Below are 20090 nucleotides of genomic sequence, written 5' to 3'. Positions count from 1 at the left end.
TCCTATGGTTGAAGAATGATCATCATGTTTAATCACCAATTTATGCAAGTTTTTTTATTCTGAGTCAACCCTGAACACCCATAATTGAATCTCTTCTTTCTTGTAATTCTCTATCATTCTTTTTGGCTCGATTACTCATTCAGCAATACTTTCAGGATGAGCATTCAACTTTTTTTAAGAATCTTTACAGCTAACTAGTTGTTTATCTAATAACATATTTGTCCTGTAAAAGTACGTGATCTCGAATCATTAACAAGAGGCTCCTTTGCTTAATGTACAGGGCAGACTGACTATTCTGAAGCAATTGAGGAACAATATGACGTCATTGTAGTAGGGGGAGGGCATGCAGGCTGTGAAGCTGCACTTGCATCTGCTAGACTTGGTGCACGGACTCTACTTCTTACTCTCAACATTGATCGTATCGCATGGCAGGTCTGTTTTGTTGTACTCTTAACTTCTCATTGTTGCTTTAATCGTGTTTACATTCAATAGTCAACTGCCAAATTGTGGTATTATTGTTACTTGTTAACATGTTATTTTCTCCATTGCTTCAAAACATGTAATATTGCCAAGTTCATAGATTTTCTGGGCACATTGACTTAACATGAGAGAAAACATAAATTTTCTACAATTTCTTCAGTTTTTATCTTTAATAATTAACTTTATTCTTTTTTTTCATACTTTTGATAGATTGATAATGGGTCACATCTTTTATAAATACCATTTTCTAGCTGTTTTGAACTTTTATCTATTGTAATTACTGTTAATCATGTTTAGAGTCATCATCATGCTTTCAATTGGTTATTCTCACATTAGGTATTCAATTATAGGGTATTGTGTTTGAGTCCTACATTTGTATAGTGTGATAGTTTTGTTTAGCACAATATTTTATGATTTTTATCCCTTTTCACTTCACATCAGACTGGGATCTTCTTGTAGGATTTTTGTTTTTTTCTTCCTTAATCTCAGTATGGAGAGGTTGTGAGCTTCATATGATGGTGTGGCTTTCCATTCCTCTGTGACTATTAAAAAACCATATTGCTTCTCTATTACACACTTTTTCTCTCCTTGGACATTGATGTGTGTAAAGAAATAGATAAAACAGGGTAGCAAGTTTGAAAAGGAGGCCGTTAGATCAAATAAAGACTAATATTGGGAGAGAGAATGAGTAAAGTTCAACGTCAGTCCCTTGTCTCAAGAGTAAATGCTTGAACCTTAATCTATTTATTAAATTGGTAATCTCACACAAGTTGCCATTTTTTCCTTACAAACTTCAAAATCTTGCAGGATCTTCGGTTTTAGGGGAATTTAAGGAAGAAGATTATATCAAATTGTTTGATGATTGTCACTAACTTCATCTTTTTAAGATATCTCTCTTGAAGATTGTTGTGAACCATAGTTATTTAAGGCGTGAAGTGCCCAAAAGCGCATAGGTGCTTTGGGGCCTAAGACGCTAGGCATAAGGTGAGTAGCACGCCTTACCAAAGTAAGGAACTTGGGTATAAATTTTTACAATTCAAACATATATAGGAAATTTTTGCCAAAATATTTCACTAATAAAATTTAAATATTTCATAAACTATTAAATAATAATGTAACTGTCTTGTATCGCGTTATTTATCTTTGTTTGTCCCAAAGTGTACGTCCCATCACCTTACCCTCCCCAATTCACTCATTTCACAGAGGGAACAACACCACTTACTAGTGTTATAAATGAAAACCTTTCCTACTCTCTGTGGAAATTGTTGGGTTGGTTATGGAGAGCTCACCGGCCAGGGGGTAAGACGCTATAGATCTTTCGCTTTCCTCTCGATGACGATTAGATTGGAGTGAATAAAGAAAAGAAAAAACACTGAGACATGATGATGTGCGAAACAAATATGTCCATCCTTTCTTGCGATTGGATTTTTACCGGTGGATGATGCAAGAAAATTAAGATTAGGGTCCGCGGAGAGATTCCATCAACACACCAGGCCCATTGACGACCCTGAGATGTTCTCTCTGGCAAATGTTCAAATTTGGACATACAAACGTGGAAATATAACCGGTAGGCTGCTTTTACAATGGAAATTGGCATACGTGACGAAGACAGTACTCGTTGGAAGACTTGAGGCTGAAGAGTGTGTTGTTCTTTGCCGTCCACTCGAATACGACTGGCTCTTGCCTACGCCATACTCACAAACACTCGCGCGAAGACGCCACGAGTTGAATAGAAAGCGAGGATGCTCAATAAAGCTGCGAAGGCACCATAATTCCCGTCACCGATAGAGTTGTAACAAAGAGGACATGCCTCGCAATCCTTTTATAGCCGGCCGCAACACGATGCCAATCTAATCGTGATATGTCGTCATTCGGCAGAACTGAATCTGATGCACTCTCGATCGGTGATCGTTCGCGAACGCCGATGCTAATGATCGACGGCCGTGTCGACGGAGAGCGGCACCGACCATCAAGGATCAGGCAGACGATCGACTTTAAGAAACTTCCCACTGGAACTCGAACTGACCGGACGGTTCCACGCGGATCAGACAGTCAGTCAACTCCGAAGTACGGGTCTATACGACAGTGGCTGCATCACTGTACGTCAATCGTTATTTGGCAAAGATCGACCTACCTGACCGGCAACTCTACCGCGATTCCCATCGAAGCGAGTCCCGAATCAAAGCAATCCCGAATTCTTCGACTCGGCTGCACCGCATCGTATCCCTACTCCACACGCAACACTCACCATGCTTGACCTGTTGGTGTCTAACCCTCAACCGCTACCTACTACTCTAACGGGACTTGATTTTGACTGCGAATTACGACTGTGACGATTCCATGGATTTCGCTTCGACCGCTATCCAATCAGTGACCTCGACCCGCTCTTCCGCAGTCGTCGTGGGATCTCCTGGATTCCGTCGTGCTCGGCATCCCTTGCTTCCGTTTCCTCCCTTTCAGTCGTAACTGGACTTACTCATCGCCTGCTGCACTGACTCATCCACATTGCTACTCAATTCCCGTTCGATAGACTCCCAACGCCACATGCCCTGCTTCGATCTGCCTTTTCCAACCGGGAGTTAACGTACTAAGGCTCACGCGTAGATCACTCACTTTCAGACTCTAACATAGCCTATTCTCCACACTTTTCAGTTTCTAGATTCAGATCACTCCCACCGCCTAACACTCCCATGTCTGACCGCATTCTTAACATAACTTGCCCAACATCCGTACACTGATTTAGACATCCCGCAACATCAGATTCATGCGTAGGACTAACAATCCAGTTAGGCGCGCCTGTACACTGGGACTTCTCCACACTGTCTACATGCCGTACTCCTGATCGTCAATCCGTCAACTCCTCTTGGTCGACTAACATCCCACTCACTGAACCTGAGTCATGTAACTCCCATTCTCCTCGCGCGCAAGCAACTTGGAGCGCTTTCGCCAAGACTGATCGCTGTTTCATTTTTACGCAAGCTTTTCCACCTCGCCTCCTCCTCGACTCGCGCGACTTTCATTTCCCCGACTTCTCGAGGTCTCTGCGTACGCTTCCTGACTGAGCAAGCCCTCGATTTTTTTGGACTTTTCCGACAGCTGATGGCCAATCTCCCCTGCACGTCCTCGCTCCAACCTTTCTCCGAGCTCGTGCTTGGCTCCAGTATCATCGCTGATTCGTCGTCCAGCGCAAGTGCCAAGCTACAATCTTTAATGAGCTGCTCTCCCCCGACTCCTTATCACTCCAACCTCGACGAATGACCGTTTCTTGACCCCAACCCTAATCTTGACCTGTTGCACTATTCCCTCTGGGTGAGCCAGGAATACAACTTCTTGCCGACGAAGCATCATCGTCAGGCAGTGTCCATGTCACAACAACTCGGAGCTCGCTCAACCGACTCCGGGTGGTGGCTCACCGGACAATAAGACAGTGCATCTTTACAATGATTTAGTTTGACAATATCCAACCAAAATCAGTTGGGTTACCCGAACATAACCTTAACTTGTTTTCCAACCGTCTATCTTCCAATGTCCGATGTCCAATGCTCTTTCCAATGTCCAATGTTCTTTTCGAACATTCGGACATTCTCCCTTAGGTTAACCCGAGTAACCTAACTTGGGTTCTCGATAATTCTCCCCTTTCGACATACATCAAAAGAATTCCAATGTTCTTCCTTGAACATTCCTTGACATTCTTTCCTAGCTTAGGTTAACCCGATAACCTAACTTGGGTTCTCCAATAATTCTCTCCCCTTTTTGACACACATCAAAAGAACAAGGAGGTATCAAGGTCAAGAGTTTCTTCCTAATGAAAGTCTCATACCTTTCATTGAAACTCTTAATTTCCTGATACTAAACCCAACAATCAACTTAGTGATAATCCCATATCACTAATCCTCAAACTACTCCCTAAGTCAACTCCCCAGACCGATCATCTCTTCACCAGATCGAACTCGTGCAACTGAAACCCAACTGGATCGGTCTGCAGACCAATCCACAATACTCTGGATTGGTCCGCAGACCGATCAGATCCCCCGGATCGGTCCCGGACCGATCCACGCTTCACCGATCGCCTTCGGATCGGTCACCGGACCGATCAGAACTTCCTGGATCGGTCCGGTGACCGATCCACACTCTGAAATCGAGATTGATTTCCCTTCCGGAAATTCAGAAACTCCTAAAAATTCCAGAAAATTCGAAAAAAATGTGAAATTTTGAGGATACATTCCTCATAACATATACTATCATGGAAAAATAGTTTTCTATGAGAATAGTTTCCATTTTTCAATCTTGATACAAAATTCAAAAACTTTGAAATAGTTCAAAGTTAAGTCAACTTTGTATCACAATGTTCAATGATGAATGCAATCACTAAGATGGCTTCATCAAGGTTTTCCAAATCAATTTTAAAATGATTTTAAAACCATTTGAATTTAGGACCATAATCTTAGGGCTAAATGTACATGACTTGTACACAAGCTTTCCCTATGATCCTCCTTTTCTTGAATTAGGCTCATCTAGGTACAAAAACTATGCACCTTGATCCTAACTCATGATCCTAATATCTCACACACATCTAAGGTGTATCAAACCACATTCAAGTCAATTTGATGTGAGATATGGGTTAAGGTCAACTTAGGCTAAGTTCTCATGCATTTTCTAAACTACACTTTGATCTCAATACCAAAATGTGTTTTTATCCTTAAATCAATTTCATTGATTCTTAATGCAAGAGATGATGACATGGCATAAATTAATAACATAAGTGAAAGCATGTGCCAATGTCATGATGTCATGGCATAAAACATGACATATAGATAACCTAAGCATTATCATGACATTTCAAATGATAATAAAATAAGTATGATGTCATGGCATGGCATATGGCAACCAATCATGGGAAGTTAGCACAAATAAAATACCTAAATTCCCTATCTAAGTATCCTTAGCCTTAGCTAACTTAGAATCTAACCCTAGATTGCCCATATATCCCTTAGAGAAAACCAAAATCCCAATTATGGTATTTCTCTAGGTTTTCTTAAATTGTGCCAAATAAGATTGAAATCGATATTTTTCAAATATGGCACAATTTACTCTTTAAGGAGTAACTAGTAATTCTATTTCATTTTCAAAGGTTAACAAAACCTTGAAAATGCTCCTCGATTTCCTCAAAGTTGGGTTAACTACCCTTCTTTGGAGTTGACCCATCTATGGGGTAGAGAAGATGCTCTAGGAACCCAATACCTATTAGAGCTCATTGGGTTCACTAAATATTCACTAGGATAACTTCCTAGCACCCTCCTAATGACCCTCTTAGGCTTTGAAACCTTGGTCGTTTGGGTCTCATCAAAGGGTGACTCCCTTGTAACCTTGGTAATGGTCTTCCTAGCCCTAGGTTTTGTTCCATGTCGAATGGAACATTGTGATAAGTGGGCTTGACCATTTGGGACTTAGGTTTGTGACCCAAACCCTTTTTGTCCTTGGACATTGGTTTTGACCCTTAAACCCTAGAGATGACTTCTCCATGTTTTTAAGAGCCTTTTCTAAATTATCAAGTCTTGACCTCAAGACTTGATTCTCCTTCTCTAGTACCTCGATTTTTGATTTGTCATTTTTCTTTGAGGCAGTCCTAGGTATGTGGCTAGTTGATTTAGGATTCCTACCTAGGTTCTTCTTAGCCTTAGATGAGGTAATTCTAGGGTTGGCTTTCTAGTGTTATCCTTATCTAGGCTCATGTTGGCACCTAAGCATGTGTATCGATTTCTAATGTTATCATGCTTATCATTATTGACTAGTGCAATAAAATTTCTAGCATGCATCTTACTAGTATTGCACGAATGAGACTTAAATGATACCTTAGGGTTTGCCTTAGCTCCCCCTATAGAAGTGCTCGGTCTCTTGCCCTTGTGAGGTTGCCTCCCCTCGGACAATGACTCAGATAATGTCCCCTTTGCTTGCGTGTCGGGACTCCGGCTCCCTTGACTTTTGGTGCCGGTGGAGTCTTCCTAACCCTCCTTGGACACTTACTCTTGTAGTGCCCATGTTTCCTACACTCAAAACACATTATGTGTAATTTGCTTGAAATCACAGTGTTTGAGTTACCTAGGGTTGTGGATGGAGATGAGCTTTCTTCTTCAACCCTTCCGGAGGTGGAAACTTCTTCTTCTTGCTCCGAACTTGAGCAAGAGGAACTCTCCTCCTCTTCTTCCTTGGATGTTGAGTAGCCCTCAACTCCCAATTTGCTCCCTCCATGATGTGAGCTACTTGGCTCACTAGGCTCCTCTTCATGGCTTGAAGTGAAGCTCTCCTCATGGTACTTGGCCAAGTTATCCCACAATTCCTTGGCATTGTTGTATTTACCTATCTTACACAAAATATTAGTAGGTAATGAAAATTCAATTGTTTTAGTTACCTCATTGTTGATCGTGGATTGGTGGACTTGTTCCTTCGTCCACTTGTTCTTCTCTAGAGGCTCTCCTTCTTTATCCATTGGAGGAGAAAACCCTTCTTGTACACAAAACATATTAGTCTAAGAAAATACATCATCCTTACCTTCCAATATGTGAAGTTGTCGTTGTAGAAGGGTGGAATCGTGATGTCTTCTCCGAATTGATCCATCTCTAGCTTTGCTCCCACGGGTGTTGATCCGATAAAGAGCGGCCTCGCTTTGATACCACTTGTTGGGATCCTTGGGAGGAGGGGTGTGAATAGCCGATCTTTCTCGTTTCTTCCTACGATTAGGTTAGCGCGTGGAAATAGAAAGGAAAAACAAACCTCAAACACGAGGATGTAACGAGGTTCGGAGATTAGGGCTCCTACTCCTCGGCGTGTCCATAAGGTGACGAGTCCGATCCGTCGGTGGATGAGTCCCAGGAGCTAATACACTATACTCCTTGTGGGTGGAGAACCTTCGAGTACAAAAACAAAGAGTAAGCAAGAAATACAATAAGAATACACAAGCACTCTACCAATCTTGCTTTCTCGTTGACTGGAGTCCGGAAACTCTAACAGCAGCAGTGTTCCGGTCGGGAAGCTCACGCGAAGCTTTGGACGAGCTCAACAAAACTCAAGCAACAGGAAGGAGGAAGAAGAGTTGTCGAGGATGCCTCGATCCTTTTATACTGCGAAGAAGGCGGCGAGAAAACAGTTGCGTTAGACTCTCCGGGGGAATCGTCATCGATCGGTGCGTGGACCGATCGAGGTGCTGATCGGTCCCCGATCGGGCTTTCCCGAACTCCGCTATCGTGCTCACGACGTGGGGGACGGGCCGACCGGTCCCACGAGGCTTGAGTTGCCCGACTCTCCAGAATCGATCGGTCCTGGACCGATCCCACCTCGGCGTCCCCGATCGGGGACCGATCAAGCCATCGATCGGTCCCGAACCGATCGGAACCATCGCCTTGGTTATCGATCGGTCACGGCCGTCGGATACCAACAGATCTGATCGAGCGGTTTTCAAGTCCCAAGTCTCCCGAAGCCAACATCCCAACTGTTGGTATATCGTATAGCATCCGGTCACTCTTGACATACTCTGTTCAGGTCCCCTCGACCTACTTGGACTTTTCCACACGTGCCAAGTCCCTCATCCATCTGGATTTTCCTCTTCGTGCCAAGTGTCCGATCACTCTCGACCTACTTGGACTTTCCAACACCCGGTGTCCGATCATCCCCGATCCATCCGGATTTTCTTCACTCACGGGACTTTCAACCAACATCCTAGTTAGGACTTTTCCCTAACATCAGGACTAACATCCTGCCAGATTTTGGTTTCACTCACCGGGACTTTCCCTAACATCCAGTTAGGACTTTCCATTAACATCCATTAGGACTTTCCCAGTCGATTAGGACTTTTTACTGGTTTCACTCACGGGACTTTCTGATTCCCTCCTGCTTGGACAAGTCTCCATACTTGGACTTTTTTGTGCCAACTCCTTTTGGACTTTTCCATGCCAAGTCTCCATACTTGGACTTTTCGCCAATCAGCTCAACCAGGTCAACCAAGCTCCCACTCCAAGTCTCCATACTTGGACTTTTCGCGCGCCAAGCTCCCCGCTTGGACTTTTCCCGAATCAGTCAACCAGTCAACCTTGACCTAAGGTTGCACCTACAATCTCCCGAACACCTATTCTTGTCAAACATCAAGAATACAACTCTCTTCTCGTCAAACATCGTCAAACATCAAAACACAACTCGAGTCAGGTCAACTCGAGTCAGGTCAACCAAGTCAACCTTGACCTAAGGTTGCACCAACAGAAATCAGTGAAATAAGTGGGAGGGGGGGGGTGTTGATGTTGATTTTTTAGGAGAGAGGAAGAATCAAGTAGAGAGAAAATCAATAAAATAAGTTTGCAAGGGACTAAAGGAGGAGGATGTTCATTTTCTAGGGGAGAGGAAGAGTCACGTAAGAAAAATATGCCGCATGCATGCAAGTTAATGCAACATAATTAATTTAAAGGGTAATTAAAGTTATGGGTTGGACTTTAATTTTTTTTAAACTTCAATAAGGCGTGGAAAATTGCACCTTAAGCATGCCTTAACCTCTCAAAAGGCACGCACTTAAGCATGCTTCATTCAAGTACTACGTTTGGGTCGTTGCCCAAGCGCAAATGGCACGCTTAGCTGCACCTTGCACTTAAGTGCAACCAAGCGCACACTTTTCACAACATAGTTGTGAACTATAATAAAAAAAAGGACAGTTTTAAATGGCTAGAATCTAACTGTTAGAATGCCATTCTAGCTAGCCAGATTTTGGCTATTAAGATTTCAGTGCTGAATGGCTAGAATTGGGCCAGCTAGAATGTCATTCTAGCTGGCATGCCATTTAGATTTACTCTTCCTTCTTGAAGAAGTGGCTGTCGGTCATTTCATGAATTAAGCATTCAGTGCGTATAGTATCTCCTCAGTCGTTGATTTTGTATTTATTATGCAGAAAAAATTCAATAAAAGTGATAGCATTATACAATGAAAGGATGAACAGTTTAGAGTTTAGACCACATAAACCAACCAAGGGAGTTCTATCCTCTTTAAATTAAGATCACCTGAATTCTATTCATCTTGAACCACTCAATAAAGGGAGAACAAATAAATCAAATTCTATTTAGTGAGATTGATCCCATAGAATTAAGTCCTTAATTATGCAGGATGAGCATAAGAAAATTGGGGTTAGATAGTTCTTCTGCCAATGATGAGTCAACTGCCCATGCTTTCCTCCATCCTCCCCTTCATCCTCGTCGCAGAACAACCACGGCGACTTCCGCCGATGAGGCCTTCGTCTACAATGGATTCGTAGGGGCAAACCTGAGCCTCAACGGTTCTGCGGAGATCACCTGCGACGGACTCATCAAGCTCACCAACGACACAGAACAAACCCAAGGGCATGCTTTCCACCCGCTTCCTCAACGTTTCAAGGACTCCGTTACCGGTGCGCCTCGCTCCTCAGAGTGAACAATCAGATCGATCTGATTGTTCACTTTGAGCCGAATATTAGCTGTGCATTTTTAGTCAGATTAATATTTGTCATATAACTGGTTTCAAGTTTAATTAAGGGCTAATTAGTAATTTGTTATGTCGAGGGGCCGGTGGGGCGTAGAGGTTGCAGTTCTGGAGCACCACAGCAGTGTTGCCGAAGATGAAGTCGACAATGTCGTAGACATCGCAGTTGCCAAAGAACTGGTGCAGCAAGTGGGCGTAGAGGGTGCCCTGGTAACCCACGAAGTTGCAGCGGTAGAAGGCGGAGAGGTCGGCGCTGACACGGAGGGCCACGACCTGGTGCTTGCTCAGCCCTGCCAAATTCTCCACCGTCAGATTGCGCATCCTGTCACCCATCACCGCTTCATCAATCGCTATCAATATTCATTAGTCAATCAATTAGTAAAGGGCATCATTCATGCACAATCGATTTGTCTTTTCAAAATGACTTTGACAATTGCGTTGTTAATTAATAAAAGCATTCATTAATTAAGAAATCTACCTTTACGTTCTATCGGAGGAGTTGGAAAATTCTACTCCAGTTCTTGGGTCTAGCCAAATTGTCCTTGCCGCCGTGTCTCCTATTAATCCCCCTCGTTAATGGGAGCCACACACATTTAATAATGTCTAATTGATTTTGTAGCCGGCCAGATTCTAGCCATTAAGATTTATCAATCCGGTGCACGAAGTTCCCGTTAATGTAGGGTCCCGAGGAAGGGTCAGACCACATTGAATCTATTGTATGCAGCTTTACCTTACATTCTGCAAGAGGCTGTTTCCGCGACTTGAACCCATAACCTCAATGCCATATGACATCAATTTACCGTTGTGCCAAGACTCTCCTTATGTTGTGAACTACAGTTCAGCCTTCATTTCATAGCATTGGTTGTCAAGCTTCAAAATCTTGTGGTATCTTCAGTTTGAGGGGAATTTAAGGATAAAGATTATATCAAGTCGTTTGAAGATTGTTCACTAACTTCATCTTTTGAACATCTCTCTCTAGAAGATTGTTGTGAACTACAATTCAGACTTTATTTCATAGCATTGATTGTCAAGCTTCTCAACCACTATACTATTGTCGTGTTGACGTCTTTATCACAGTTGAATGTCTTATTTTCCCTCTCTTTTTGTGAGATCACTTCTACTTCATGGAATAGGAAGGGCATGAATAATAACTGGTGTCAACATGAGGATGAGCGTCACAATATTAGAAATTTAGAATTAATTTTGAGAATGATTAAAGTCATAATTGCATGTTGATATAAGTTTGAATTCATAATAATTCTTTCTTAAATACCGCAAGACAATATTTAATCCCTACTATAGACAATTTTGTATGCCTGTAGTTTCCATATTCAATACTGCCGGTAAATTGAATAATCTGATGTACTTTATCCTGGAGAATGTTTTCAGACTTTCAGATTTTCCCTTTCTCTGCTACGTGTCTAGTTCACTAAATATCAAATCATCTGTGATAGAAAAGCACTAGAGAAAGGCTAAGTGCAAGTTTATGCCATATTTTTATGGTACATTTTATAATTCAGGTAGTACTAATTGTTCTATAGTGCATAATTACCTAGATATCTTGTAGAATCTGTTTCTGAGATGAGGATTTGTTTTCTGCTATGTTGTACACTAATATTCTTTTTCCTTGGATTTGCTATATATATTATAAGGATTTTAGCATATGAGTGGTTATGTGGTTTATTTATTGCTTTTTCATGTGAAAACACATTTTCTGGCATATGATAATTTCATTGAATTTCCTTAGCCTAAAAGCTATGCTTTTAGGTAGCTGTGTCCTGATTGTTCCTCTTTAGGTTGAATATCATTTAACTAGATAAGCAACATTTGATGGATACCTTTTTTATTTTTTGGGGTCAAATTATGTAATTGGGCTTAAAACATGTTCTCATACTTTTTTAATTATCATTTCTTGAGACAGCCATGCAATCCAGCAGTTGGTGGTCCTGCAAAATCTCAGTTGGTACATGAAGTGGATGCTCTCGGTGGTGAAATAGGGAAAATTGCTGATAGGTAGAGTACTCACCACAATTGACTTTAACATGTTTCTAGTGTTCTTTTAGACTACATATTTGTTTCACTTGTATATTGCTGAAGCATATTGTTAAATGCTCGTTCTTCTTCTTTTTTCTTTAATCCTTAGAGAAGAATGCTTGAAAATATTTACAGAACTACTTAAGAAAATATTTTTGGAAGAATTTTTTTTTCTTGCTGCATAATTTACTTAAATCCTAATTTTACATGGGATTTCACAAACAGAACTAAAGGATAATGTTACTGAAATAATATTGGATGTCTTACGGTAAAAATATCCCCAAGTTGTAATTTTTGTGTAGCCATATTGTTAATAGTTTCCCACAGTCTAACCTAGATCTGAAATGTGCCTACATTCTATTGCCGTTATCTATAAGCCTAGTTGGTTGTTTATGAAAATCGATCATATGCTTCATGAATTTAGCTGCAATATTTGCATACAGAGCCACAGTAAACAATCTTCCAACACAACTAAACTTGGTACAAATATGGGCACTAGACACTTCAGTTGGCGTTAGAAGAACATAGTTTTTTGATTATCGTCTCTCAAGTGCATGAAGTCTTTTTGCAAGGTTAAGCACACAGGTTAGTTTTTGTCATAGTATATAAAACTTCTAGAAATTCTTGAATATTATACATGAATTTTGTTGACATTTTTTTTTTTTTTTCATTTGACATCTGATTCATCTTCATTCTTAATATTAGTAATCAAGATTTATAAACTCACAAAAAGAATCCTCTAGCTTAATGGAGGCCATTTTATCTGTATTGATCCTCCTTTTTGGTGCTCACTGTATTTCAATTTTCTCCTCTTTGTAAGATTGGGTCTATCATCACAGTTCCGTTATGTAAATGGATGTTATTTTGATTATAAAACCACTGCAAATTTCAATGCTAGTTTTGATTATCTAGTATTAGAATTTGAGGGATGTCCTAAGGCAATCTCCTTACGTTATTTTTTTCTATTTATTTGATAGTATAGATTCACTATTTTAGTGCATATTATATATTTGATTCTCTTAAACTCATTTACTGAATATCCGTAATATAATTCATAACATTAGAAAATTTGTGATTGGATCGCAACTAGTGATTATCTCTGCATGTGCAATTATAAATATATTGAAATTTTCCTAGTAGTGGAATTGATGCATTCGGATATCATCAATTCTGTAAGACTAGCACGAGTTATACTCCTTGGTTTGGCCAAGCAGCTGTTTTCTCACTAGCTGGAGACATTGGGATGTCGAGAGTTAAACGTGGATACTGGTTATGGTAACTAGTTCATTGGAGTGACTCGCTGTAAGACTTCATATGGTTCTCTACATATATATATAAATATGTCTGTTAAGTTCTTGCTGCAGCACTAGTGCAAGTTTCTTTCGACTTGAGGTATATAAGTCATCTTGGTCATAGAGACTTATACTTTAACATCTTAAGCAAGCATCTCATTGAAGTATGGACCCGGGATGATTGGGTATAAGTTGAAGTGTCCGAAGGTGTTTGGATAGCCCACAGAGGATTTACCGTTCCTTGCGAGGAGACGTATACCCTATGACCACTCGTTAGGATTATTACTCAAAGTCTTTGGCCAAAGCATCACATGTTAAGAGTGCGAGACTTTTGTACACATGTATGAGTAATTTGAATTTGCAGAACGAGGAAGTATTATTTGGACTAGGTGTGAAATAGTCAGCCTAGTGGGGATAAGACATATAGACTATGTCCTGAACCAAGTGGGTATAAGACGAGTGAAAAGAACGAGATACGACTCACTGTAGCTGCTGAAGGGTTTAGAATTAATTTTAAGATCAACTATGATTTTCCGACTAATTGAGGATCATGATGTACTACTAGATGCCACTTATGATCGTTTTATAATTAAGTAGTTAATTATGAACGACCAAGATAAATCGGGAACCTATTGAGTTACACGCACTAACGAGTCTCTAAAAGATGTAAAACAAGTTAAAGAATAAGATTCTTAGATCAAGAGATAAATGTTTGGTTCGACCATACATAAGACAAATATGAAAATATTTGTCGTAATGGAAGCGCGGATGGACCACATCTCTTATGGAATAGTTGGACCATATTTGGTTTAATCATGAATTAATAATCAACCAACTTGGTTATGTTGTGAATCAAACAAAGGGGTTGATCCTGTCCGAATCGCTGAATCAACGGACGCTGGGCACGTGGTGCTCTCCTTGTCGCTGACGTAGATCTTCGGCCGGTCGGACGGCGCTCCGGCGAACCTGCAACGACCCTCAAGTCAAGTAAGCGAACAACGAAGTGGCTCAAAATTGTAGAACGCCTACCTCCGGTGAAGCTCTTATATAGGACCCTTGGGAGGCTCGTGCACACTTCTCAGAGGCGCATGTCTGACGCCATACTGCTACATCTGATCATCTCCTTGATGGGATAGCAGGTCCTTCTGTCGTACGATATTAAGTATGGTCCGATTTTCGAACATGCCGGTTGTCAGCAACTTACTGAAATGATGTTCCCGCTGTCCCCTTTTTGTCTTCCTTTTCCCGGATCGACCATCAAGCCGCTCGGTCAGAATATTCGCCTTTGGTATGGCGTAGGTGGTCGTACGTCCGGGAAGGTTCAGAGTCGTCGCATGCTCGGCTCTTATAGCCTGACACCCTGCCGTTCGGCCCGGCATCCTTCCGTTCGGCCCGGCATGCTTCCGTTCGGCACGGCATGCTTCCGTTCGGCCCGGCATGCTTCCGTTCGGCCCGGCATGCTTCCGTTCGGCGCGAACTTGGGGTTGACCTCCACGTGTCTTTGACCCTCCGCCCATGAGGGTCTCCCGTCCTTACCACCGGATCAGGGGTTAATGGACTAATTTTTGATTAAGGGATAATGGGTTGGATTTGGGCTTTCTAATCCTACTCATTAATGAGGACTATATATTGATATGGTTGAGAGAAAATATAGGCTTGTAAGGTTTTTGAAAAACCTTAACCCAATTTCTCTTTTCTTCTCTTCTCCCTCTCCCCTCTCTCTTCCCACCGCCAACAACAAGAGGAAACCCAACAAGAGGAAACCCCTCTTGTTGCCGTGACCACCACAAGGGAGAAAACTCTCCCTTGTGTGCTTCTCTTCCTCTCTCTTCCTCTTCCTCTTCCTCTTGATCCCTCTTCTTCGCTCGTGGCTAGTAACTTCTGAAGGAGAGGCTTGTACTCAAAGAGTTGTCTTGAGGAGCTCGGTGTGGATACAAATAGAGACGAGGTTCGACAACGTCGCTACGGTTGATGCCTTTCTCGTTACAGGTCATCCGTAAGGTACACCTAGCGTAAATTTATTTTCCGTAAAAAATTTATTATGCGATCATGTTTGGCATGTTGTATCCATGTATGTGTGTGATGTAATAATTTAGGAATTATTATTGTTTTATTTTCCGCTACGCATGTTTACGAAACATGTTTTAGCACGAACCGCATCGGACATATCTCAACAGTGGTATCAGAGCTTGATCGTGCTTCGACATAATCATAAAATTGTTTTACGGTTCGTAATTTGTGTTGTAATTAATTTTGAAATTTTTCTGGAATTATTAAAAGATTTTTTTATTTTTAAAAAGTTTCCTAAATTGTTAGGAAATTCTATTTCTGGAAAGTTTCTGATATAATTTCAAAAAATTAAATTTAGAAATATTCTGTTAATTTAGAAATAATCATTTCTAAAATTTTAAGAAATATTCTATTTTTGAAAAATTTCCTAATTTGTTAGGTAATACCAAATATGGAAAGATTTTGAATTTTTTTTAAAAAAATCCAAACCTGATATATTCTAAATTAAATTATAAAATTAATCTTTTCTAGAATTTTCGGATTTATTAAAATATTCCATTTTTGAAAAGTTTTCTAAATTATTAGGAAATACAAATTTGGAAAGATTTTAAAAATCATAAAAAAATCCAGATTTGAGATATTCTAAATTAAATTATAGAATTTATATTTTCTGAAAATTTTGAATTTATTAAAATATTTCATTTTTGAAAAATTTCCTAAATTGTTAGAAAATATCAAATTTGGAAAATTTGAAAAATCACATAAATCCATATTTGAATTATTCTATAATAAATTAAGAAATATTAATTATTTATTTCCTAAATGGTTAGTAAATTAATTTGGAAATTTGTTTCCAAAATAATTAAAGACTCTTGATTGATAGAAAGATTCTAGATGAGATATGTTAATTAAATTTTAAAATTGGTTTCCTAATTTGATTAGATAAATCTTGATTTATTAAAATCAGATTTATAATATATTTTTATTTCCAAAATAGAATTATAATATATGTAAATTTATGCTATGAACATACCATATTGTATGTCATGTAGATGCATTAATTATGACATGATTAGATTTTGCCATGTGTGTGACGTGATTAGATCTTACCATATGTATTATGTGTCATGCTATGCCATGCGTATGATGTGTCATGTCATCATTTATGCCATGCGTGCGATGTGCCATGTAAAGAGAATTTTGCATGATGTAGATGAGACCTAAATTCCTCACTTAATATTAAAACCTACACCTTCCGTTAATATGGTAAAAACCAGAGTGTAAATTCTTGTTTGAATTGTTGGCTAAAGTCAAGCTTAACTTGAAATTAAACATGTTCAAACCATAGAGATGCAATCTCATGATTAACGGGTTGATTTAAACTTGAAGCGTTGATTTGTTGTGCCAAAGTCATGATCAATATAGATGGAGGTGAATTTGGGTGATGTGCATTTGATGTATACTTTGACTTGTTGGCTAAAGTCAAGGTTATTCTTATCTATGGTGGATATCAACCCATTTGAAGAAAACCTACCATCTCTCAAATTCAAAATAAGGGTATTTGAATTTGATAAATAAGCGGGTTTTTATGAAAATTGTTTACATAAATAAAATCATGTCTTTTATACATTCTCGTTTTTGTATTTCTAGGTTAATCATTTAATTATGACGTCTGTTAATCTGCGTTCGATTTTGGACTCGAACAAACTGACTAAGCCGAACTTCTTGGACTGGTTTCGAAATTTGAGAATTGTTCTCAAAGCTGAGAAGCTAGCTTATGGCCTTGATCAGCCTCTTCCCTCCAGTCTTGATGCCGATGCAACTGCGGACCAACTGTTGGCCCTTCAGAAACATAAGGATGATTCTGTACTTGCTAGTTGCATCATGCTAGCCGTTATAACTCCTGAATTACAGAAACAACATGAGCATTTAGATGCTTATGATATTGTCTATTATCTTGGTGAGAAATTTAATGAGCAAGCTAGATCCGAAAGGTTCGAGGTCTCCAAGCTTCTCTTTTGCTCAAAGATGCAGGAGGGTTCGTCGCAGTACAATATGTATTAAAGATGAACGACTACATAGAGCGTTTAGCATCACTCGATTTTACGATGGATCATGAGTTAAGTATTGACTTAATTCTACATAGTTTACCGAAAAGTCATTCACAATTTGTGATGAATTATTGGATAAACAATTTGGAATCGACCATTCCCGAGATGATAAATATGCTCAAGATTTCTGTTAAGGGTGAACAGAAAACAGTGATGTACTTCTCCAAGAAAAGTTCTAAGAGGAAGCCAAAATATCAGGTTAAAGGAAAGAGAAAAAAGGCCAAGATAGTAGAACCGGCACAAAAGGGCCCATACCATCATTGTGGCAAGATGGGACACTGGCTAAGAAACTGCAAGATCTATTTTGAGTCCGTGAAGAAGAATAAGGCATCAGATGTCCCATCCTCTTAATGTATTTTCGTTATTGATTGTTATGCTATTTCCTCATACATTTGGATATTGGATACTGGGTGTGACTCACATATATATAATGACATATAAGGGCTAAGGAATAGCAGAAGACTCATCAAGGGAGAAACAAGTCTGCGAGTTGAGAATGGAGCAAAGGTTGCTGCAGTTGCCATCGGAACATACTTATTAAAGCTTTCTAGTGGACTTGTCTTAAAATTAGATAATTGTTATTTTGTTCCAGCATTAATAAAGAACATTGTTTCTATTTATTGCTTAATAGAAAAGGTTTCCATTTAACTTTTAGTAACAATTGTTGTTATATAACCTTAAATGACGTTCTTTATAACATTGGAACTTTATGCGATGACATTTACGCGTTAGATATATCTAGTGACATACTCAATATCGAAAAGAGCAATAAACGCGCTCGAATAGATAATCAATTAACCTCTTACTCGTGACATTGTAGCCTTGGCCATATAAGCAAGAAACGCATGTCCGAATTGCAAAAGATTGCAGTTCTCAAATCATTTGAATTAGATACATTTGATATATGTGATTGATGTTTAAAAGACAAGATGACAAAATTACCTTTTTCTCGAAAGGATGAATGAGTTATGAGTTACTTGGGCTCGTACATACCGATGTATGTGGACCAATGATAACTCATGCATTAGGGGGTTATAGCTATTTCATTACTTTCATTGATGATCACTCTCGTTATGGGTATGTGTATCTAATGAAATACAAGTATGAAGCCCTTTGAAAAGTTTAGAAAATTCAGAAGTGAAGTAGAGAAACAACTTGGTAAAAATATTAAGATACTTCGATCCAATCGAGGTGGTGAATATTTAAGCCAAGAGTTTCTAGATTATCTAAAGGATAATGATATATTGTCTCAATGAACTCCGCCTTATACGTCACAACATAATGATGTATTGGAAAGACGTAATCGAACCTTGTTAGACATGGTTAGATCAATGATAGATCGTGCAGATCTTCCCAAGACCTTTTGAGGTTATGCACTCATGATAGCTGTTTACTTGCTAAACAGAGTCCCGACGAATGCAATATCAACTACTCCATATGAGGTATGGACCACGGTTTGAAATGCCGTTTCGTGCCACCTGGCACGGACGGTTTTTACCGTTCCGCCGGGCTGCCGAAACCTCCGGCGCCGCCGGACGCCCCCCGCGGGATCGCCCGAGATCGTCGCGGGCACGATCTCGCGTACGCAATTTTTTTTATGGTTTTTAATAATTATTTATTTTATTTAATTAATTTAAACGATTCCCAAGGATGTATGGAAGATGTGTGTATTTCGAAGAGGTTTTTATAAACCCTAATTAAATTATCCTAATAAAATATATAAAAAATATATTTAAAATTAAAATAAATTAAATAAATTTTATTAATTAATATTCTGAAAAAATAAAATTTTAAATTTCATTTAAAATTTTTAAAAAATATATAATAATTCTTATTTATATTCTAATATATTTTTTATTATTTTAAATTTCATTTAAATTTTTAAAAAAATTCTAAATTTTTTAAAAAAAATTATAATAAATTATATTTATATTCTGATTATTTTTTTAAATTTTTTTACTTGATATTTTTTACTATTTAAAATATATATTATTTAATTAATAATTAATTAAATGGATAAATAGTTAATTTATATAATTATTATTAATATAAAGTAATATCTTGTATTAATTTATATACTTATTATTATTATTATTATTATTATTATTATTATTATTATAGATACTTCCATTTTAATTTGAATTATTGATATATCAATTCTATTTAAATAAAATTATTTTTAATTATTTTTTCTAACAATATTAAATTATTCAATAATTGAGAACTTATAATAAATCAATATACAACTTATTTTTATATACACAATAAATATATTGATCTTATAATTACTATAGATAAATAAAAAATACTGAAACTGTATCGGCACGATACGATATGATACCGAAACCGTATCGTTCCGGTCAGACCGAAATCTCGACATGGGTCGAAATTTTAAACCTTGGTATGGACTTGTAAGAAACCCCTCATATCTTATTTGAAGATATGGGGATGTCCTGCTTATGTGAAGAGGACTATATCAGACAAGTTGGACGCCAAGTCTGTTTAGTGTTTATTAATTGGATAACCTAAGGAAACTAAGGGTTACCAATTCTATCATCCCTTACAACAAAAAGTGTTTGTTTCAAGGCATGCTACCTTCCTAAAGAAAGAATTTCTCTTACAGGAAGCAAGTGAGAGTATGGTTGAACTTGATGAAGTTCAAGGACTCTAATAA

General features: G+C 38.7%; 1 protein-coding gene across 1 annotated transcript in view; it reads left to right on the top strand.

Moving 5' to 3' along the window:
- Positions 1-20090, top strand: part of LOC122049397 (tRNA uridine 5-carboxymethylaminomethyl modification enzyme MnmG-like) — a 36239-nt gene that overhangs the window by 5645 nt on the left and 10504 nt on the right. Inside the window, exons 2-3 of the mRNA XM_042610786.1 lie at positions 281-432; positions 11891-11982. Of these exons, the coding sequence (XP_042466720.1) occupies positions 281-432; positions 11891-11982 (244 nt within the window). The remainder of the gene's footprint in view (positions 1-280; positions 433-11890; positions 11983-20090) is intronic.

The sequence above is a fragment of the Zingiber officinale genome, chromosome 1B (genome assembly GCF_018446385.1).
Source record: "Zingiber officinale cultivar Zhangliang chromosome 1B, Zo_v1.1, whole genome shotgun sequence".
NCBI classification, from domain to species: domain Eukaryota; kingdom Viridiplantae; phylum Streptophyta; class Magnoliopsida; order Zingiberales; family Zingiberaceae; genus Zingiber; species Zingiber officinale.
The sequence above is the reverse complement of the archived record's forward strand: the minus strand, read 5'-3'. Positions and strand labels throughout refer to the sequence as shown.